Source organism: Halictus rubicundus, chromosome 2 (assembly GCF_050948215.1).
Source record: "Halictus rubicundus isolate RS-2024b chromosome 2, iyHalRubi1_principal, whole genome shotgun sequence".
Lineage (NCBI taxonomy): Eukaryota > Metazoa > Arthropoda > Insecta > Hymenoptera > Halictidae > Halictus > Halictus rubicundus.
Window position 1 is genome coordinate 13,061,240 of NC_135150.1, and position 22,773 is coordinate 13,084,012.

Genomic DNA, 22,773 nt, shown 5'->3' on the forward strand with positions numbered 1-22,773 from the left:
CCGTTACACGAATCCAAATTTTACTGAATGCATATACATATCTAGATATACGTAAATCCATTCGATACATACGAGTACGTTCACCTAACTTCAGACTGCTTGCGGCAAGTCTTAAATGGAGATACTGAGAGCTACAATCTATATAGATACCATCCGTCACTGTTTCGATATAAACGGATTTTGGAGAAAGACGTTGAACTGTTACGAATTTATTTAAGAGTATATAGTTTAAAGTTAATATTGTGCAAAAATGGCGGACCCGGAACTTGAAGCGATAAGACAGCAACGATTAGCTCAATTGCAACAACAATATAAGGTATATTATCAAATGCTGTCGTTTTATATCGACAAAATTGACCACTGCATATGTCGTATTTGCAGAATATAAATGACAAAATTATTTAAAAAATACAAGACTCATGCATGGTCATCATGCGTAAAATTACTAAAATTAGAAATAGCGAATGTACAATTAATTTGTGCTCTCGGAACTCAGTTTTGACTATCTTTAATATTTCACAATGGAGAACATATAGGAACTAAATTATTTATATTTATTGCTATTGTATTTAATATATACAGGGTGGAAATGCCGACAACAAAGCATCAATGGAGGAAAAAAGGCAAGAGATGGAAGAAATGAGGAATGCAATCCTTATACAAGTGTTAGACCAATCAGCCAGGGCAAGACGTAAGAATATCAATGTACTTGAACCTTAGTAGATATAGCAGGATATTGTGAAATTTTTAAGACTTTTGCATACATGTATAATCATCTAACTATACTATACTTTTTTTCTATACTTTTTCTTTAGTTAATACATTATGTCTTGGAAAACCAGAAAAAGGAAAAATGGTAGAAGATATGATATTAACTATGGCACAACAAGGTCAACTACCTGGTAAACTGGGAGAAAGAGAACTCATTAAACTACTTGAAAGTGTAAATCAACAAACTCAACGACGAACTGTTGTCAAGGTTAGTTAACATTATGTTTATGTACATTAGTATTTTTGAATAGGACAAACGTTAATCATGTAATTGAATTTTAGTTTGACAGGCGAAGAGCAGCACTAGATTCTGATGATGACGATTTATAGTACTTTTAAATAATATATGCCGTGCTAAGCATCATTACATTTTGTTTTATTTTCACTCAAGAATTGAAGTTATAATACACAGATATACGCTTAATTAGTTGTATGTTCTTATTTTTTATGGTATATTGAAATAAAAAAAGACAAAGAAAATTGATTTGATTGTTGCCCCTTCAAACTGTAGAATACGTTCACGCGTACGCGGTCACGGACGCACAAACATCGGCAAAATTCCATGCGCTATTCGCTATTCCTTTTACAGTCTCACCTTGTCGCCCAAATTTTATTATTTTCTAGTTTTAATAAACTTTGATTTGTATATTATTAAAAAAACGTTCATAGTATTACCATTTTCTTTATTAAATATAAGTAAATACACATTTAAAACGCATAATATTTTTCTTGAAAAAACCTTTATACTTTGAATGAACCATTCAAAATGTTTAAATAATGATTTACATGTATTTGTGATTGCATGAAACATTTCATTCGCTACATTCATATAAAAAAAAATGTACACTGTAGTTTTTTAAATTCAATAAAAAACTCCAATTCAATTAGTTCAATTCATACTTTTTTGGAATTCTTTAATATATTATATATCTGTTTTATTTAAAATTATAATACGAGACAAGTTCTTTCACAAGGTTTAAGAAAGCTCGTTTAATTGTATGATTTGTATTGTCTTATGAACATTCTACTTATTTAAGATTCTTTTACCCCTTATCCGGCGATGTACAGATATTCTTCATTTTTTCACAGCTACACCGATATTTCGAATGTAGAAGAACAAATTTTTATAACATATACTTTCTGGTAATATGATATTAAAGAGACTGAAAAGTACAACGTGTAACAGATCACGTGAAACAGTAATAATAAATACAGAGTAACACTGAATATATTCCCATAATGGATATCGAATGTTACGTGTATATTTTGTAAAAGTAGACAAATTATTGTTTAATGTTTAAGTTGAAAAATTATTTAGTTTTTAATATTGTTGGTATTGATCGCCGGACGAGGATTAATTATTATTACACTATCTAATTCATACAATTCTTCCACTGCATACTTACTACAATGACCATAAATAATGAACATAATCATACCAACATTCGCAAAATGTTATGATTTGAATAATTCGATTTAAATTTTGGAAAATTTATCATATTAAAATTAGAGATCATAAAATATTAAATAAAAATAAATATATCTTCACATGACAGAGACTCACAAAATTATTTAATAAAAATAATAGTAGCTTAAAACATTTTAGTCTTTCTTCATATGATTTGCCCCTGATTGTTCTGTAAAATCATTTAATGTTAAAAAAGAAAACGATATAAACATATAATTAACACTTAAACATAAGTTATATTTACCGTCTTCTTCGTCATTTGCAACTAAAATATCTGGACAACAAATTCCATAACATATCAATGATAAAAAGCCAGCTGGTAAACCAAATACCACAATTGTCAAGATGGGATTTCCCATCCACATTGCAGCAAGAGTTGTTCTTAATTCGAACCATGATCTGTAAATATGTATTAGCCAACTGTTTCCACCATATCGCTGAAAATTTATATCTTGATTTCAATTTGTTTTTATACGGAGAAGACAATTAAATTTACAAAATATGCCAAAGTAATGTTCTGTTTACCGGAGCGTTTTCATTACGAATTTGCTCTAGGAACAACTCTATCACATGAGGCGTTAATTTTTCTGTTTCATCTTCTGGAATGTGATGATGATTTGTCGTAGTGTTAATAACAATTAAACTTGGTAAAGGAAGAACCATCATAGCTATACTATTGACTAGTTCAGGACTAGCTATCCAACCAAACTGAAAATGGCTAGTCAACGAAGGAACTGTGATTAAAGTTTGATCAAGATAAACAACATGTAAATTATATTAGCATAACTTACTCGTGATATTTTTCTCGTTTACTTTTAATTATAGACTCCACCATGTCTTTAAATTGCATCATGTGTGGGGGTATTTTCTCTAACTGATTCTCTTCCACAACTGCTAAAACCAAATTTTTATTTGTTAAAAAGAGTTGATTTATATTTCCTCTTGTTACTTTCGGGAATGTAGGAAAACGTTCCGCGTTTATCCACTTGTATAACGTCTCATTCAACTTTCCTATATCACTTGTAGTATGACCTGAGGAAAAACGTGTATGCCAACATTAATTCTTACAGCTCTACATATAAATACGATGATATTATTTGGTGTTTTCATTAACCTTACCAGTAAAATTGTAATGAGAATTTTCTTTATAAACAAATAATGCTGGAACACTTTCTACTGGAGCATGTTTGTTAACAACACCTGGATGAGAATGATAGAAAAATGCATGCGGCTGGAACACATCTGCAGTCTTGTGGTAATATTCCTGTACATATTTACTTTCTGTTACTCAATGACCTTTCAGTATCATTTTAATTAAAATTACATTGCAGCCTTACCCATAATGGTCCAACTTTCTCGCCAACGTACAAAAAGTATAAGCCACGTTCCTTTTTAATTGTGTCAAAACTTTGAGTTTTTGTTATCTCTTGAACTGGTGGACCACTCACTCTTAATGCAAATTTGACTATCTCCTCTCTTGTCCTGTCTCCATGATATACAAACTCTTGCTCTCCTTTTAAACTACACACAAACAAGTAATATTCTTGTAAACGTCTACTCTTATAAGTGAGGACTATACATAGGTCATTTTGTTTCTTACAATAGAATGGTTGGAAATCCTTTGACTTTGAAAGCTTGTGCTACATTTCTAAATCGAGTGCAATCAATGCGCCCTACGCGTATCGATGTTGCATGTAAGTGTTGCGCTACATGTGCCCAAATTGGTTCCACTCTTTTACAATGTGCACACCATGGTGCATACATCTAAAAACAAAGAGAATTTTAACTTCATACATAATAACTTTACCCTCGGATTTAATATATGTATATGATTCATAATATTTTTATACCATTACTAGCCATTGTCCATCTTTATGAATATCCAAGAATCTGAAAAAGAAAGTTAATAAATACATATATGTGTATAAATATAATAAATATATACTTATATGTTAAATAATAGTGTTATATGGTATAATTATGAGTATTTCACACCTGTCACTTAATTCAAGTACACGTGATGCCGTTATATGTGTGAGAATTCCTGAAAAAGCTACATTACATTTTAATAGTGGACATTGTATCTACCATGTGATATACAAAATAAAAAATATTGTATCTAAAGTAGCTAATGCCACAACTAATTATCGAAGGAAATTGTTAATATTAAACAAATAAATGAAGAGAAAATATAAATTTAAAGGTACATTTACTTTCTCACAATAAAATACATTTACGAAAAAACATGCTACTTCAAATACTTTCCTCGAGACAAAAACAAACTCCATCCCTCTGATAAATAGACTTCAAAGACAAAATCAAATTAAAAGTGTTCCGTGACATTAGTAAATTATCGATCGATAGTGGTCAAGGTTATGAAATAATATAACGGATTACGAACGTATATTTTCGAAATTAATGTGCGACCTATATTATCTTGTACAAATAATTAGCGTTGACGGGTATACTTACCATAAACAGTTGCGATGAGCACGAATTTCGTTAATGTTACCATTGCGGCAAAAAGATTGTTAAATGGACGAAGCTTTTTCCCGTTTTAATCTAGAATGTCACACATAATTTATTTCCACACGATTACAACAGTTATCATTTTTAGCTGTCAAATTTCCACGCACACGACAAATTCCAGTACATTTCTACCATGTTTTCGTTGCACAACGCCACACGGTCTTCATACCGGCTTCTACTGAACTGCTGCTGAGTTCTGCGCTTTACACACAATAACTGCGTGCATATGTAAAGCACCGCATGAAGAGGGGATTCAAAAAGTGCACAAATTGCAAATTCAAAGTGGTTTCTGGCAGGTGCATATTTTTAAACGACTTATTAAACAGAAACTACGAACCCAAGGCTCGACACAAATCAAAATATTTATACTTTCTTACAGAAACCAATAAATAGTCATACGCAACAAATTTAGTTGTATCGAAGTACAGCTTTATAAATTATATTAATTGTATAATTTTGCGCGATATTAATTTGCTCAGTGTTCCAAGTTGTATACGTGCCAACCGATACATTTCAATAATAATCTTCGGTGTAGAACAACTGGTGAGTTGAATATTAATAGAAACTAACATTAACATTTACAAAGATCAGGGCTTTGTGTATTGTATGAATTGTATTTGATATTCGGACAAGTTCGAATAAAATTACACGCTTCTTCTGTTTCTTTCATGTAATTGTTACATGCATTTACAAATTTTCTGACTCAAGCGTATCTTCCGCTTCTACATTGGACCCAACCTCATCCGAATCCTGAAAAGGATATCGTAAAGTAGACGCCGCCATGATTCGTTTGTAGGGAAATCATCGAATCTCTATCGATATTTTTAATTGTAAATATACTAACCCACTCATAATGAAATCTTAATCGGTAATTGTGCTATCGCTGAGCAACATTAAAAGAAAAACATAGAACGTATGTATGATGTTAAAGATAATCATAACGAAGAGGATGTACGCGTAGCATAGAAATAGAAAAGGATAAAAAATTATGGTGACGGCAATGGTAGCCAATCTTGTCAGTACACTGCCCATTTTTATTTCCTTCTCACGATATTCACTTTTTATAATTATATGAAACCACAAACGAAGTTCTAGTCTGTGAATTTAGGAGTAAATCGGTAAAGCCATATTTTTTATTTTTGACAAGTCCTTAAACATGTCAGACCGATTAAACTTTACATATTCCAAAGCTGCAGGCGACATTACTAACACGACAAAAAGATAAAGTAACCGTTTTTGAAAAAATAATTTTTTTAATAAATAAATTTAAAAATATTTAAAAAATAAAATTTTGGAAGCTGTTGGAGTCTTATCTTAAACGTTTTATCTTTTCGAGAAAAAAATTGCGTACCTCTTCTCCTGTTTCATAGTATTCGACATATAGTGCAGGGACATCAATTAATTCAAACAAAATTAAGTAAGAAAGTGTAAACGATGTATTAAGCAAAATGATTAAAAAAGTGGAGTATAGATACATTAAATATAGCAAAGGAAGTATAATTACTCTAGTTAGAAACTTATATATTCCTCTAAAAAAATGTCCCATTGTTTCAATAAGGCACAAATAATTTACGTATATATGGAATCGATAATTATTTATCTCACTTCATACCATATAATCTGTATGTTTGTTTCTAAGACAAAGAAACACATTTTCGTTCAAATAATATATATTTATAAACACAATTTCTCACTAGCTCCACATTATTATAAAAATTACAAAACTCACAGTAGCTTGATGCTACTTACATTATTTGCAAAGAATACATTTAGGAGAAATAATGAAGGCTAATTTATTGCACGGATAATCACTTAATCTTACTACAAAATATTCTTTTCATATAAATAGTACACTATTCCACAAAATTAAACGATCATCGAATTACAATCGAAAAATTGTTTATCTTTATCTGTTCTATCTGTCCTCATTACTTGAAAAGTGCGCTGTCGGTATTTGAATAGATAAAATTTATAATCATTCAAATTAGAATAAACAATTTTCAATTTAAATTTCTTTAAAATATTGAGACAGACTGTGGTAATATTTGTTTACACAAAGTAAAAAGATAATAAAGATCGACAATTTTTCGGTTATAGAGCAACCCTTTAACCTTGCGGAGTATCGTATACTTCTACAAAGAAGCTACTTCAAGAAAGATTTTTCTTTCTTCTAGGTAATGGAACAGGCACTTCGTTTTCAATAGTAAAAGTCGCGTTGCTCATCACCGAGCTGTCGCTTCCTGGACGTATCTCCTTCACATCGTTGTCCGTGTCATTTTCGATCAAATCTTCGCTTTCAATTAATTTAATCGAACCTTCGTCCTTGTTCCCATTAGCGTTTCCCCCTTCGACAACATACGTTCCGGCACTTCTGGAAGAATTCGAGGAATCGTTACTAAAGTGACTAGGTTTCAAAAATTCCTTCGGTTTCATTCTCTTTTCCTCGGTCGGAACAGTAAAAGAAGTCTCCATATTTTTTGTTGTACCGCGAGCTTTATTCCTTCGATAATTCGCGGCGCTGTCGGAAAAAGTCTTCAAGACTTCGTCTTCGTACACCTCGTTACTCTTTAACACCTTCGCGCTTTGGGATCTATCTTTCCAGTCTCTTGATTTTCTCATCGGTTTTGACTCGACGACTTTCCTTGTCGGTTTCGCGCTACTGGCCGTGCTCGATTCAAAATACGAGTTCGAACAGTCGTCGCCGCTCAAATAAGCGAACGATTTCTTCTTCTCCGTTTTCGTCTTTCTTCTTTCCACATTTTCGTTCTGAATCGTAAAAATCCTGTCTTTGCTCGTCTCCCGAACAAAGGGAACATTCTTTCCGCACTCTATGTCGCCGGAGGAGGATCTGGACGTGTTCGATAGAATCCTGTCGATCTTCTCTATAATGTTGTACAAACGATTCGCGCTGCGATTCTTCATGGTCTCCTCGGTTTCGTTCAACCGCATGAGCTTCAATTTTGCGTCGGTGTACTTCGTATCTTTATCGAGCGACTCGTCGGTGTTCAATTTACCGCTTGCACCGAATTGCGAGTTCTTTTCTTTCAGAACGTTCTCCGGTGTTTGTATTCTGCTGCTCGACCTTGATCTCTCTCTAGCCATCGCAGGAGTATTCAGAACTCTTACAGACGTTTCGCCGACGTACGTTCTCGTTCTACCGTCTTCTAGCAGCTTCAAACCTACGTCCTCCCCGTTCATTTCCCTGTTGAATTTCAAAATTTTTACCGAAGCTGGACTACCGAAAGTTGAGAAGACTAACATGTGGTCGTACGGATGATAGTCCACGCAAGTCACCGCTCGTAAATTCCGATCGAAACTGTACTTCGCTAGGAGACTTCCGGTTTCCAAATTCCAAACGTTCAACGTGGAATCTTCGCCCCCGCAAAAGATTAGACCGCCACACGGAGATATACACGCTATCGATTGTATCCTACAACAAATATTCCAATGAAAATATTGTTTAATTAGCTATAGTAATTAATTATTTCACGCGACAGAAGATACAAAGTTTTTTAAACGGGGATACCTTCGATTGCTTATTCCGTTGTATCTTTGCAACACAACGCCAGTCGCCAGATCCAACATCCGTAATCCACTGTTCCTCGAATGGACAAGCAGCCTGGACTCCAATGGGTGCAAAAGTATGGTGTTAATGATCACACCATTGATTTCTTTGACTTTTATCTTGCGCGATATGTGCCACTCTTTGCGGGTCGACTTGCTCCGACTTTTCTTCGCTGTCCACAAAATGATTATCCCAACGCTGTCCGCGGTTAATAGATTGCTATTCTTTTGGAAGCACATGGCATTTATGAATCCTTCGTGTCCCTCCAATTCTTGACAGAGATCTCGGCTTTTCGATCTTTTGTCACGCATCCAGATGCGAACGGTACGATCGTAGCATCCGGTTGCCACGATCGCAGCACTTTCGGGATCGAATTTGCCACAGTAGACATACGAAGGGTGCGGCATCATCTGTTACATTAATTTCATTTATTTGCATTTCAATCTCGAAGCACAGCTGCTTCTGCGCAACAAAGAAATTTTTTTGCGAAAAACCCCTTACTTCCGCATGCTGTATTATTTGATTCTGTGCGTCCCATATACGAGCGGTTTGATCCGACGAGACGGAAAGTAGATGGTTGTCGTTCTCGGACCAATGTAAAGAGTAAACGAAATTCTTGTGCCCGGAGAACCGCACGTGAATTTTCTTCGTCTCGATCTGACGACAGTAAATGAGCCTCTAATATTTTTGACAAACGATGCGAATAAATGTACAGAGACGTTATCAATACGGTTGCGTATGGAAATTACAACATTGAGAAAATGAAAGGAGTGAAATGACTAAAATTTCAACCAACCACGACGCCTAAACTCGCCCAAAATGACGGTATACTTTTATCAATGAAATGTAGATCGAAAACGGAAATAAATTCAGTTATTTTCCCGATGCTGCAATTTTCACGCGTACCAGCATATTTTACCTCGTAAACGATCACTGAATAATTGTGTTCTTCGGAATGACAACAAGCTAAATATTTGCCATTGTTGCTGAAAGCGACAAAGAAGCATCCGTTTTCGCTGATTTCAGTCTCAAAGGTAATCTCGTTCGGTATTTTGCAAGATTGGGCGGATAATCGCGACCACTTTGGTAAATCTATAGAACTCGGGGTATGGTTTGAAACCTTCTGTGACTCTGTACGTGTGTCGGATAACGACAGTTCATTTAATGATAGTTGTTGATAGAGAACCGGTTCCAATTTAGGCGGATCGGTCGACATTATCGTGACGAATAAACTGCTAGGATATTTTTCTCTGACACTTGATTTCCACCATGTGTACACCTAATAAATTAATTAAAAACTTATTTTTAATTCATATGAGAGTTATTTGTGCGATGATCTATGTGTGTAGGTTTCTGAAAACCTTTTTTCTATGATTAACATAGGACTGGAATATATTTTGTATGTACTGGTTTTACATAAAATAAAAAGATCTTCAAAGGGTATAGCCGGATAAGGTGGTCAAAGGTGCCCAGGTAAACCAAATTGAAATTGCAGTAGGTCATTTGATACCTTATCCAAAGAAAATACTTTGTGCCAATTTTTAACCCTGTATGTCGCCATGAGGGGTAGAAATGGAGTGACAAAGAAAATCCAGTTTTCCGTAATTTCTCTTATCCTCTTTAATTGAAACTTCTGAAAAAAATCAGTCATATTTGAGCTGTTAGAATGCACACCTATGATTTTTTTCAGAATTTTTAGCTTCGAAACCAAATTTTAAAAAATAAAAAATCTTTTGAAATGTCGATTTCTTGTAGAAGTTTTGAGATACTAAGTTTATATTTTCACAATTTCGGCATCTCGTTATGGTTGTTAACACATAATTTTTTCAGATTTTTTAATTGAAGAGGATAAGAGAAATCGCGGAAAAATCTGATTTTCTTTGGTACAGGGTTGAAAATTTGAAGTATTTTCTTCGTATAAGCTATGGAATGGACTATTGCAATTTCATTTTGGTTTTGGGGGCACTTTTGACCTCCTTATCCGGCTATACTCTTTGTCACAACAAGCAGTCACGTCCAAAATCACTTACTTCGCATGTATGGTATCTTTCAATCTTTCTCATGGTCTTGCGACATTTGTATAATTGTAATCTAACTTTTCGATTAATATGAACGACATTGCTTCTTCCAACAGGTTTCAGGAAAGCCCAAGCAATCTTGTACCAACAACCTTCGTGACCTACGTGCAACATTTGTAAAATCATTTCAAAATGAGTCTGCATATTACAAACTTTGGGAACGAAACAGTTCCCAAAATAGTGAATTTATCTTAAAAGTTGTACTAGGCAATATCGCAAAACTTGCCATATTTATCATAATTGAAGCTAGCCTCGGCGAAGCCTAAGAGATCGATGATTTCAAATAAGATCACGACCTGATCGTTATCGGTCTTGAGCAGCGAATCGAAATCATGCTCGAAGACGATTTCTTCTTCCCACACGGGCACAATGGACCTATTTTCTTTGAAATCAAATTTACTGGTGACTATTGGCTGCAAATAAGTACTGGACCCATTTTTTAAATACTTCCCCGTCTCGGCGTTCACAATGTGAACTTTCACCATTGGATGTTTCGTCAAATAATCGATCTCCAACATGTCCGCTCTATGGATCACAACGGAAATGCACTTTACGCCATTTTTCTTTTCTTTCTTCCTCTTTGAGCCCCCCTTCGCCATATTAGGACGCGGACTAGTCAGAGATGAGCTAGAAACATTTTTCGACATTTTCCTTTTTACGTTTTCGCTTTTCGATCCACGACGATTTCCCGACGTTCTAGATCCCGCTTCTAGATCATCGTCCTCAGTCGTGGACATTAAAGCTTGACTAGAATAATCCTCACTATCGATAGAATGCTTTTTATTCGTCCCTCTGTTCCGTTTATTCGTGGAACGTCGATGTTTCATCAATGTTTCCTCAGGGGATTGAGAATTCGACCTCGCGGTCACATCTTCCAAGGTCTGCGATTCGATCGAATTATCGGATCTATCATGATCGATTTCATCCGAATCTCTTACTCCCTTTTTCGATATCGCGCGGTTTCCGTGCTCGCTGTAACCGTCGTTATTTTGCAACCGACTTTTTCTAGGTGTTTCAAACCGTTCGAAATTTGAATTCTCCGATTCGTCTAAGTTTTCGATAGTGATAGCAGCCGCCTCTGGTATTCCTCTATCGCGCGACGAGAGCATCGAGTCATCGAAATTTTCGTTCGTGAACTCCTTCATCTCGATTTTCATATTCTCCCGGTCGTTGTAATCGGTCTCGATCCTGAGTATTTCCTCGTCGTCCGAGACGAACGCCGTGTTGTCGTATGTCGAGAACGATTTTTGGTTCGTGTCTTTCGGGGATCGTAACGGAAGCTTAGTTTCGGTGGACAACGCCCAGGAACCGCTCCTCGCTTCCGGCAACCGAATCACAGAAGTGTCTTTCGACCATCGTTTCCGTGGCGGCTTTTTCGGATCGTCCATCCGATGTTGCAGCGTCCCCCATTTTCCTTTACTGTGCAATTTCTTTTCGGTGGAAGAAAATTGATCGTTGTTTTTCTCGAACGATTTTCGTTCCCTTCTCTCAGCCTCTTTCACCGTCGACGACCCGTCGAACTCCTCTATCGTATTTGCCGTGTTGACGATCTCTATGTCGTCGTGCACCTTTTTGATAGTTTGCCCTTTAACCTGACGAAATTTCTGACGTTCGTTCCTCCTGTCGCGAAAAGTTTTGGTTTTCGAAAACATTCTGGAACCCTCGGGATTTTCGGAATTTTTAGTTCGATCCAGACGTTCGTCAGACTTCTCTGATTTATATTCCCGGTGCACATCGACGACAACGTTCAGTGATTTTGATGCAAACTCGTCTAAATCTGTAGAACCTGCGTTATCGAATCTATGTGTCCCGTTAGGATTGAATATTTTCACAGGTTTCTCTGCATTCCTTGAAATGATCGTTTTATCCGTGGAAACGGAATCCTCGGATAAAATATCGACGTTGTCATTTTTGGAATGCGATTTACTATTATTGATCACATACGAATTCGCTTCGTCTTCGCGTCGTCTATTTTTTCTCCTCGCCAATGTATTTTGTAATGTTAATTCCATAGTTTTGCTGTTTAAATTAAAAGCTTGAGGTTTGTTCATTATGGTTAGAAGTAGAACTCATTTCCTTATTGCGATGTTGTAAAGTACATTGTTGAGTGTATATTATTTTTCTTTTTTGGGGATTACATTAGAAAAGAAATATTGTGTGAGAAGGGAATCATATATGGTTCAGCGATCCTCATATTTGCTGAAAAGCGTGCTTGTAATACATGTGCTTGTGCAAAAACGAACATGGTGAAGCAAACGGAACGTAAGAAGACATTAATGTCTTGTACGGTGATGAAATAATATCTATGTTATAATATGAAGGATTTTACATTTCTTTCTTTTATGTCTTACGCAGAATCATTCATTATTCAATCCAGTCTTCCCAATTGCAAGGCTCGATTTCTCAGAGGTTATGTGACTCTTCAAACGTACAAGCATTCTTGAGATTACCCCTCTTACCATACGTATCGATAAGATTGGTCCATATTAAATGCATCACTCAAAACTATTTCATTGGAATGTAAGAGATCCGTTTGCATGTTGTATTATTTGAATCGTACGACTTATCACATTTCTAAATATATACAGTTTTTATATTATTGCAACTGATTCTCAAATGTCATGATTCTATTTAATAAAATTCACGAAGTTATAGTTACGATCTGCCACACTTCTACATACAAAGCAAATCAAATTCCAACATGTAAACTGTTTTAGAACGGAGAGTTTATGTTGACATCGACAGCTAACAGACGGCAGGTGTTAATATTTGTCGAAAGGTATACCTACATATGTATATACGCTCAAGAGTTCAATTTATACGTACTGCTACTACATATGTATGTATGTATGAGGGTGCACATCGATCGATATATTAAAATTTTTGGTCAGTTTTTAGCTAGTAACATTATTTCTTGTATTTTTATTCTAAAAGAGTAATTACTCGTTACAACGTTCTAATAATTACGACTAATAAAATAAAAATTAAATAAATTTTATTGGTTTATTTGTAACATGATAATAGTGTCAAGAATCAGATAAGTGAAGAAATTACAAATTAAAATCTTCAATTAGCTACTCCATTCGTTAGGTGATTGCCATTTAAGTCTTCATTATCTTTTTCTGTTTGCCTTGCTGTTTCCTAATAAAACATATAATTAATCTTTTAATTTAAACAACACTTTTGGCAATAAATGTACACTTACTGTTTCTATAGCATTTTCATATTCCTGTTCACAAATTTTTAATATTGCATCATTAGTATCTGGAATTAGATGTTTTGAGTCTAATTTTTCATCAGTTTTTGTACTTCCTGTAGAATAATCAATTTCTATATTGGTATTTCGAAGAGATTTCATTTTTAATCTCAACTCTCTATTTTTAGCTTCTATTACTTTCTCCCTGCGTGTTTCTCTGTCAAGTAGCTATTCATTTCAATAATATAAGTACGATAAGATGGTAAACACCATATTTTTTTAGTATATGTACTTTTAATTTTTTATTTGACACCAATTAAACTTACAGTAGTGAACAAAAGCTTATCATTTTTTTGATTTGTTGTCAGTGCTTCTGATAATTCTAGCAGAAATGTTGTTCCATTTTTATTGGCAACTGCAGCCAATTGTCCTTGTTCATGAGGTCGTATACATGTTAAAACTTCATCGCAGACCTAATGTTCATAGTGTTTAGAACATGCACAATGTCAATGTTTAAATAATGAACAAAATAGCATACCTTTATGCTAAGAATAGGAGAATCTTGTTGAAATAGTAAATCCCACACATCCAAAGTTCCATCCATTTTTATTAAAAAAAACACTGAAAATCTTGTTACACTCCATGTTCCTCCCATCAAAAAATTTCTATGTCCACTAAAATATAATTTAAATACATTTTTAACATTTATTATTCATTACAGTAATTATATGTTTCAAATGAAAAAGCATGTTTACGGTGTCCAAGTAATACAAGATTCTTTACAGTCTTCTGACCATATCCTGGTTGTCCAATCGCCAATAGTAATAAAATTTTTTAAAAACGTTGGATTCCTTTCTAATCCTATAACAGGCCCATATTGTGCCTTAAATCTAGTTGCAATCTTTTCACTCGGAGTTTTACCCTTACGATTTCCCGAAATTACAACACCTAATTACAAGAGTACATAAATATTCAAGAATAAAAAATGAATGAAATAGCAAAACCTTTTATCTACCATTTTCCAGTCCACACATAAATCGTGTACCCATTGATGGTTCAAATTGTAATGCGGAAATTCCAATCGCATTATCAACATTTTGATCTTCGGGTTTGCATAAATCTATTACTAATGTTTCTGTTGATTTTTGCAATTTTCTAGTATCCCACCACATTATCTAAAATTTATATATTTTTTTTTCCATATATCTGTACATTGATTTTATTGTCACTTTACCTGACCATCTTTCGAAGCGCTAAAGAATTCTGTACCAGTTTTAGAATTGATCCACAACACTTTATTACATACATCTCTATGACTAGATTCTATTGAACTTATTTCAACTGGTTCAGGTCCTTTTCTAATATCCCAACAAGCTACTTGACCAGTCGTTAATCCACTTACTAGTATGTTACAATCTTTAGGATTATACTCCAATGTTAAAATTGGACAGAATGGTTTTAGTGTCATACATGGAGTATTTGGATTTTCTATAAACTTATTATTCAATTTTCTACACTGATTTGTTTTAAATAATTCCAGTTTAACTTACCTACATCCCAAATATAAGACGCTGGGTTATCGTTTACTCTTTTCCTGAAATCAGTATTACAGTAGCTAGCTGCAAAATAATTTCCCTGATCCGGAGACCAAGAAAGATGTGTTATTTGTCTTTTCATTGGTAAAATGTCTCTATATACATTAACTGTGCGTGAATAGGCTCTTTGAGTTAATGAAACAGGTTCCATGTAACTAAAGTACTGTTCATAAATATTACAAGTGTTGTTTTGTAGTATACAATGTTCCATTGGCTAAAAACACTTTGTATTAGTGTTAATGTTAATATTATTTATGCAAACAATAAATGAAATATAAAAATAAAACTACAGGTAACAACTGGAGCATAGTATGAATGTACAATTCATCTTTTTCTATTTTACGCTTGTAGCGGACTACTTGTTCTGTATCTTTTACGTTTAAATCTTTTGGCCAGCCACCTTCGGAATGACACATACTATTGTCTTTGAATGTTGCTGTGTTTGTATTCACCTGGAGATATATAATAAATTAGTTAATATATTTATATAAATTATCATATTACTATTTGATTACTTCGTGAGCAGAGTATGTTTTTCCACATTGGGTTCCATGAGTTGACGGGTCTACTTGAACATAGTTGTTTGTATATCCTGCATTTGGTTTAATATCTACCAATACATTCTCATTATCTGAAAAGCTACAATGTCCACCAAATTGCAATCGTTTTTTTGTGTAAGTGTACTGTAAATTCATGTTCCTTGTATACTCAAATTTAAATACTGATTGTCATATGACATAAAACTAATTTTTAAGATAAATTTTATATTTGTGTATAATTTTAGAGAAATTATTTAGTCTTCTCAGTCATAAATTAGTTAATATAGCATTTATTTCAATCATTACAGTAAAAACATTCACAATGTCATAAAATACAAATAGTAGCACTATCAGTATTTCCTAGTTGCTATGGTAACATTCATAAGTATATAATCGTTAGTAGTGCAAAAATTGTTAGTTTTATAGAGTGTGTTTTTAAGTTTCTATTAATCAGTTCTTACTAAAACCGGCATTTTTGGATTTAGACCTTGATGAAGAATATACATCATTTTATATATCTTTATATATTCTGGCTTTGTTGAATCAAAAGACGTTGTAACATTGGGAAGTACTTCTTTCAAGAGAATATTAACTAAATCTTTAAAATATTTTATTTGTTGTAGTTGCTGTATCATTTCAAAAAATGACAATAACCGATTCTTGTTTGCATAGGGTACACATTGTACTCTTTGGATTTCTAAAACAAATATAAAGTGGAATAGTACAAATATTACTAAAAATGAGAAATGGAAACATACCTTTAAAATATCTCAAGTTGAATTCTAAATTCCATATCCCATTTGACATAGATCCTACTATATTACGATTATGAAATAACGTTTCTTGTACATGTGATTTCCAGATTTGTAAATTATCAAATTTCTTTGCATCATATTGTTTCCACATAAGATTTAATTTGGCATATGTCTTTCCCAGATTAGTCGAAGCAGACATTTCTTTGTATTCAAGAAAAAAATTTGAAAATTCAGATATAAAGTTACTTAGTAACACTACATTATCAGACTTGTCTAGTGATTCGTTTTGTATAATATTATCCTGCAATGTATGTGTAATTAATTTTTGTACAGTATAATTTTGTTAATGTACCATAAGTGCTGCTTACCAATTTATTGAATTCTATCAAAAATAAGTTGCACATTTTTTGTCGTTTCCTATTGTCAGATGGCTTGTCTGAAAATCCACTGCTTAGATATGCATGATAAGCTTTCAGCGGTTTTATTATTTCACCAGGAATATTAAATTCTTTTATACTATCGACGACATCCATGGCTATAAAATTATGTTTGTAGATAATTTGTGAAGTTATGCTACCATGTATCGGACAGTTTCCATCATTCGTATTAGGTATACTACTAGAAGAGTGGGATGATATTTTTTCTATTAAACTCTTTAATTCAATGGTAGATGCTGCACCAGATTTTCTATCAAGTTTAACATATTCACTCTATATAGAAAAAATGGTAATAATCAATAAACAGTCATTATATAATAAATTTAAGAAACTAGTTTATTTTAATATATATTTAAATTTATCTTCATAAGTTAAAATTAATTAAAAGTTCTTTTTAATTGATTATGTTTATAAATTCTGGAATTATACATATATGTGCATTCATATATTTTGTATAGATAAAAGTTTATATTCATTTTCAATGAGATTATCCTTAATATTATTATTTAAAGATCCAGTAAAAAAATATAAAAACAATATATGCATACATAATATGTAAATATATTACCTGTGCTATGGAGCAATTAGATTTAAAATTATTTTCCAATTTATAAATGATATTCTTATGTTTTTTAATTTCTGTTATATTCTTAATGCTTCGTTTATTTATAGCAAGAAAATTTTTATCTCCTGTGGCTTTTCCCGATTTTGTTACAGGTGGTTTTGTATCATTCTTAGTTTTTTCATTAGTTTTATTTGTATTTCTTGTTTCTATAAATGGTGATTTATTATTGTTGCTAATACCTAAAGTTTCATTTTCGTTATTTTTTATTCATTTTTTAATAAACATGCTAGTTTTTCGATTATATAATTACCAGGTGCATAAGGGTTATAAATTTCTGACACACTAGATTGTTTGAAATATTTCTTTCCTTTGATTACATTGGAAGATAACTTCTCTCGTAACTGTTGTGTTTGTAGCAATGTTCTACTTATGTTTGTAGCAATTTCTTCTACTTCGGTTTCAGACTTTCAAGAAAAAGATACTAATTAACACAATTTTATTATGCTTTACACAAAACAAATTATGAATTTCCTTACTTTGATGCAAGTACAGGAGTTTCCACTGTTTTCCTGTTTTGTAACAGTTTTTTTGCACCATGGTTTTAAAGAAAACATTGCTTCCTCACAATCTGATTTTAATATATTCTTTACTTTTTCTGTGAATGCCAATGTTTGGTGCAAGAATTTATTCAACGCTAAAAGATTCAATGTTTGCTCCATGTTTGCAATGAAATCTTGCTGTTTCTAGCAAACAAAAAGAAATAAAGAGTAAGATCAACAAAATAAAATATTAATAATAAATAGATATAGAGTAATAATGCCGAAAGTAAATCACGTGTCAATCAAAGTGTTAACTGTACTTATTATGCAGATCACATAATTATAATATACTTATAACAAATTCAATTGTATCCTTTGATATATGTGCTAAATTTGTTTTACAGACGACCATTATCAAATAAACTTTGTATTACGGTCCACTGGAATTCTTTTTATTGAAGTTAAAATAAATACGATTCTATAGAATAATATGTATGTATATGTAATATATATATATATACATATTATTCTAAAAATATATGTATATCTACGGATAATAAACGTATACATATATATACAATAATATATGTATAATAAACACTTAAATATCAGTTTCTGTTCGTACTACATGACATTCCCATACCCTAATATTCCTTTTTATGTACTTGCTCAGTCAAACATAGAAAAACATTGAAATAATTTTTACTTTGTATATATCATGGGTTGTATAAATGCTATATATAAAAATGCGATTTTAATCAATTTTAACAAAACGATGTTTTCAAATTCCTGCTCTATAACAATAAGCACAATAATTGCTGGTATTAGTGTGATTATGTTATATGCACGCACGTGCTATAATTAAGAGTATATATAATAATTCTATATTAAGTGTATAAAATCAATAAATGTAGGTATATCAAAACAATCTATACAAAAAAATTTGAATAAGAAACGTTCACAAATAATACGAGTGGCACAAGTTTCGGCTCCTATGTTCATTTGTTTGGACATATATGTATATGTAATTATCATATCAGAAATTTATGTAAAATACATTTTATATCTAACATATCTAAAATAATCTATTTTTTCTTCAATTATGTGCAATATTTCACATTAGAGAGTTATATGGAGCATGTATTGCATTCAAATTATGCTAATCGTATTATATAAAGAATTATAAAAAAATAAAAATTGTAAATGTTTTTTTATATCAAATAAAACGATATTTTTATACCAAAATAACAAACATTTGCCTATTTAATTTTGGGTAATTCGCTCAAACATAAAATATGAACGAATACTGTGAGAAATGCAATTAAATTCTTAACAATTAATTGTACACATTGAAAAATCGATTACAAACATAAATTTGAAATTAGTAAAATGAAGATGAATGATTATGAAGTTTCCTACAAATACTAACTCTTTGTAAACAAATACTGTGAACTGACATCAGTTTTTCGTATATAAAATAGAAAATTGTTGCTATGAAAAAGGCAAAACAAACTTATGTTGAATTGTGTAGCACCGAAAAGTCTTGAAGTAAGAGGAATTCTCGATATTCCTTATGAAATAGCTGACAGGCTACTATTGATTCCTATTTTATAGCAGCTTACCACTATAGCGACAACTCACAACTTTATACATTAAAAAATCTGATGCAACTGATGGTATTCGTTTGCAAAGACTTAATATCTATTGAGTAAATCTACGAAAATTATTAACTGCAAATAGATGTGGAAAAATTATTTGATTTACTTCTTAATGATGTAATCTTTATAATTCATCTTTCCTTGGCACGTCGTCATCTTCATCTTCTTCTAGAATCTATAACAAAAATTTTCGTTTTTGAGATTAAACACTATAAACTTAATTTACTATTGACAACAAAAGGGTATTTATACGAACTTCTTGTGGAGCTTGACTGTAAGCACCATTGGTCTCGAGGAATTTGGAAAACCCTTCAAGTGTTCTCTCACCATTATAGGTTACAGCCTAAAAAAATTTATTTGACTTGAGAATATTTGCTGTATAATAATTAAAAATTGCATTTAATTTAAATATAAAATGCTTACTTCATTAGTTTCTTTCTTATAAAGAATAATTGTGGGATATCCAAGAACTTCTACATTCTCCAATTCATTTGCAGTAGCATCCACTTTCGCTACAACAATATCTTCACTGTCCTTATATTTCTCTCCAAGCTAAAAATATATAAAGATACATTTGAAAATTTTTAATCACAAATGTCCTAATATGTAAAAAAAAAGATAATATTATAACAAAACATACTGCTTCATAAATGGGAGCTAATTCCTTGCAATGCCCGCACCATGGAGCATAAAATTCAACTAAAACATTCTTACTAGTATCGAATGCAACTTCTTGGAAGTTAGTGCCAACAAGTACTTTCACAGGGTGCTTGTCCCAATCTTCAGGCAATTCTTGTGTAAGCATGTGTTTCTTTAATTTGCCTTCAAGGAATGCAGTTACAAACTCTTCAACATTTTCTTCGGTTATTTCTGATTTCTCAGGTTTATACTTATTGATGAACTTTTGAAGTTCAATGATGCGCATGGCAGGTATGTCGCTCTTCTCAATTCCCAAATATTCCAAAATACGCGAATGATCAGCCTCATCGGTATCAATAGTAACAAACAAAACCTGTAAGTAATTACAACCGTGTATTATTATAACGAAATCGGAATATTAAAATTTAAAACCATCATTTATAGACAGTTTACACACCTTTCCACGGAAAGTTTTTGCCAATTTTTTCATACTTTCATCATATTTATCATAGTGACCGGCTTCTTTACTAAGGCATAGGAGCAGATGGTACTTAATAGAGCCACGAAATATTTTTGTTGCAGTAGATTGATTAAACTCAACAACTAATGGCAGTGAGTGTACAGAAACAAACTCCTGGAGTGCTTCAACAGTAAGCTCACCAGTGAAATCGTCTTTGCCATCATCAAACTAAAACAAACAATAAAATAAATAAGATACATTGTTCTTAATACATAGTTTAAATATATAAAAAAAAAGTAAATACCTTCTTAAATAAAGCGACTTTACCATACTCAGCATTATATTCTTTAAGAACTTCTTCGTTGCTAACCGTACCAAATGCATAATCACCATTAGCATTGGCAACAGTCATGAAATTCTTTGCTTCATCCGATTCTAGATCCTGTTAACACAGTAAATTATAATAAACACCAACATAATAAACCATCTGTAAAAATGTCATGCAAATGGCTATTGGCGGATCTTTTTAGACCCGCCGACAGCCATCTAAGTGTTCATAAATCATTATTAGACGTGTGCGAAAACCTGAAAAATAATTGGAAATAATTTTGAGAATCCCAAATACTCTCGAGAACATTGAAAATTCTCTACATTTTCGGGTTCTCACACACCTCCAATCATTAGCTTTTGTCCAACTCATATAATTAATACCTTAAAGAATCCAATGATTGCAACATTATTTCCTTCGAGGAATGATTTAGCTTCATCAGCTGTAGTTAAATCTTTAGCAGGTGGACCAATCTTTCTCGTTACCCAATCGACAATATCATCTGCATTGCGGGTACCAGTATATTCAATAGAAAACTTTCGACGGATAAATGTAAGAGTAGGATATCCCCTAACATTATGCTGTTCAGCTAATTCTGTTTCTACTGTTGCATCAATTTTGGCTAATTTTACAGGGGAATTGCTTTCCTGTAATTTCTTTGCTGCTTTGGCATATTCTGGAGCCAAGTCTTTGCAATGTCCACACCATGGAGCATCTATATATTGCAGAAAAAAAAAGTTCTTTAATTATAACAGTTTTACTCAATCTTTAATGGTGGTAGGAACAGTTGAAAGTTTTTCAATCATAAGAAACATGTGAAACGTTTTCAATCATAGCTATAAAAGTAATTAATGTAAGCGTTATTTTAAGTTTCTTAGAAACTTAAAAATTACCGTAACAAATATTGACCGAGGTAGCATGTTACACGGAAACATTTTCGAATTTAGAGATTGTAAAATTGAATGCTAAAAACAAATAATGCATATTACGTTCCAATTATTTATACTTAAACACGAAATTAAGGTATTATCAACAAGTGGCATTAATCTTAGAAACCGGCTTCTAAATGATGACGTGGACGGACGGAGCATCTGGATCAACTACAATCAAACCGTGGATGTTGCATGCAAAAATGACAAACACTCACGAGCATCTAAACGTATCTTGAAGAAATTTAATAATAAAGAAATAATAATGCGTTACTTACAAAATTCGAGAAGCAAATAATCATATTTTGAAAGAGCCTCTTCGATATTATCTTTCGTGAGCACTAAGACGGCATCTTCGGTTTCGATTTTCGCAAAAGAAACAGTGATGGAAGAAATTACTAAAAATATTAACGTAGAAAACTTCATTTTGCAATGAAAGTTAACGTATTTGTTCACTGTGATATACTACGGTATAGGCACAAAAAACTTGATAATATCGTGCCGAAGAAAATGGTAAAACTGCCGTTACAAGTTACAATGTTGAAGACACCCAACACCGTATGTTGAGAAACACGAACAAAGTGATCAAGTAAGTACAATGCTGTACAAGGACTATACAGTTGGTAGATCGTGGCTAATGCGTGGCATCATACTCATCGTGGAAACCGCTGATTGGCCAATACGCACTCACGAATTTCGTAGGATATCACTTCGAGATTACA

The 22,773-nt window shown here is 32.6% G+C and overlaps 5 protein-coding genes across 8 annotated transcripts; 1 reads left to right on the top strand and 4 right to left on the bottom strand.

Moving 5' to 3' along the window:
* The first annotated feature begins 87 nt into the window (after window positions 1-87).
* Pdcd-5 (programmed cell death 5) lies at window positions 88-1,260 on the top strand. The gene is made up of 4 exons (XM_076802995.1): window positions 88-316; window positions 583-691; window positions 816-979; window positions 1,054-1,260. The coding sequence occupies exons 1-4, from the start codon at window positions 251-253 to the stop codon at window positions 1,099-1,101; spliced, it is 387 nt and encodes a 128-aa protein (XP_076659110.1). The 5' UTR covers window positions 88-250; the 3' UTR covers window positions 1,102-1,260.
* A 177-nt stretch (window positions 1,261-1,437) lies between these two features.
* Tmx3 (Thioredoxin-related transmembrane protein 3) lies at window positions 1,438-4,941 on the bottom strand. Of its 4 annotated transcripts, XR_013084526.1 has the most exons (11): window positions 4,712-4,941; window positions 4,235-4,292; window positions 4,090-4,129; window positions 3,840-4,003; window positions 3,577-3,760; window positions 3,359-3,503; window positions 3,031-3,271; window positions 2,765-2,957; window positions 2,484-2,676; window positions 1,949-2,408; window positions 1,438-1,860 (listed from the first exon to the last, which is right to left on the bottom strand). XR_013084526.1 is itself a non-coding variant. In XM_076805359.1 (10 exons), the coding sequence occupies exons 1-10, from the start codon at window positions 4,752-4,754 to the stop codon at window positions 2,374-2,376; spliced, it is 1,287 nt and encodes a 428-aa protein (XP_076661474.1). In that variant the 5' UTR covers window positions 4,755-4,941; the 3' UTR covers window positions 1,942-2,373. The 4 variants fall into 4 exon arrangements, 3 of the variants coding, with proteins under 3 accessions (XP_076661474.1, XP_076661473.1, XP_076661476.1); XM_076805359.1 differs by lacking the exon at window positions 1,438-1,860 and having other exon boundaries at window positions 1,942-2,408; window positions 4,235-4,283; XM_076805358.1 differs by lacking the exon at window positions 1,438-1,860 and having other exon boundaries at window positions 1,942-2,408.
* A 1,504-nt stretch (window positions 4,942-6,445) lies between these two features.
* LOC143362028 (uncharacterized) lies at window positions 6,446-15,913 on the bottom strand. Its single transcript, XM_076801816.1, has 15 exons — window positions 15,718-15,913; window positions 15,493-15,654; window positions 15,158-15,416; window positions 14,842-15,095; window positions 14,623-14,782; window positions 14,363-14,555; window positions 14,146-14,281; window positions 13,934-14,080; window positions 13,571-13,835; window positions 10,638-12,479; window positions 10,364-10,512; window positions 9,253-9,612; window positions 8,835-8,990; window positions 8,295-8,743; window positions 6,446-8,198 (listed from the first exon to the last, which is right to left on the bottom strand). Exons 1-15 carry the CDS (start codon window positions 15,895-15,897, stop codon window positions 6,917-6,919), a joined length of 5,994 nt encoding a protein of 1,997 aa, XP_076657931.1. The 5' UTR covers window positions 15,898-15,913; the 3' UTR covers window positions 6,446-6,916.
* Window positions 15,914-16,011: 98 nt separating this feature from the next.
* On the bottom strand, window positions 16,012-18,217 carry LOC143362034 (uncharacterized). Its single transcript, XM_076801827.1, has 6 exons — window positions 18,035-18,217; window positions 17,809-17,962; window positions 17,502-17,737; window positions 16,865-17,206; window positions 16,500-16,797; window positions 16,012-16,438 (listed from the first exon to the last, which is right to left on the bottom strand). The coding sequence occupies exons 1-6, from the start codon at window positions 18,215-18,217 to the stop codon at window positions 16,188-16,190; spliced, it is 1,464 nt and encodes a 487-aa protein (XP_076657942.1). The 3' UTR covers window positions 16,012-16,187.
* Window positions 18,169-22,626, bottom strand: Pdi (protein disulfide isomerase). Its single transcript, XM_076805357.1, has 9 exons — window positions 22,330-22,626; window positions 21,506-21,837; window positions 21,099-21,236; window positions 20,792-21,022; window positions 20,336-20,707; window positions 20,119-20,247; window positions 19,952-20,038; window positions 19,802-19,870; window positions 18,169-18,241 (listed from the first exon to the last, which is right to left on the bottom strand). Exons 1-8 carry the CDS (start codon window positions 22,475-22,477, stop codon window positions 19,820-19,822), a joined length of 1,488 nt encoding a protein of 495 aa, XP_076661472.1. The 5' UTR covers window positions 22,478-22,626; the 3' UTR covers window positions 18,169-18,241; window positions 19,802-19,819.
* Between the last annotated feature and the right edge of the window lie 147 nt (window positions 22,627-22,773).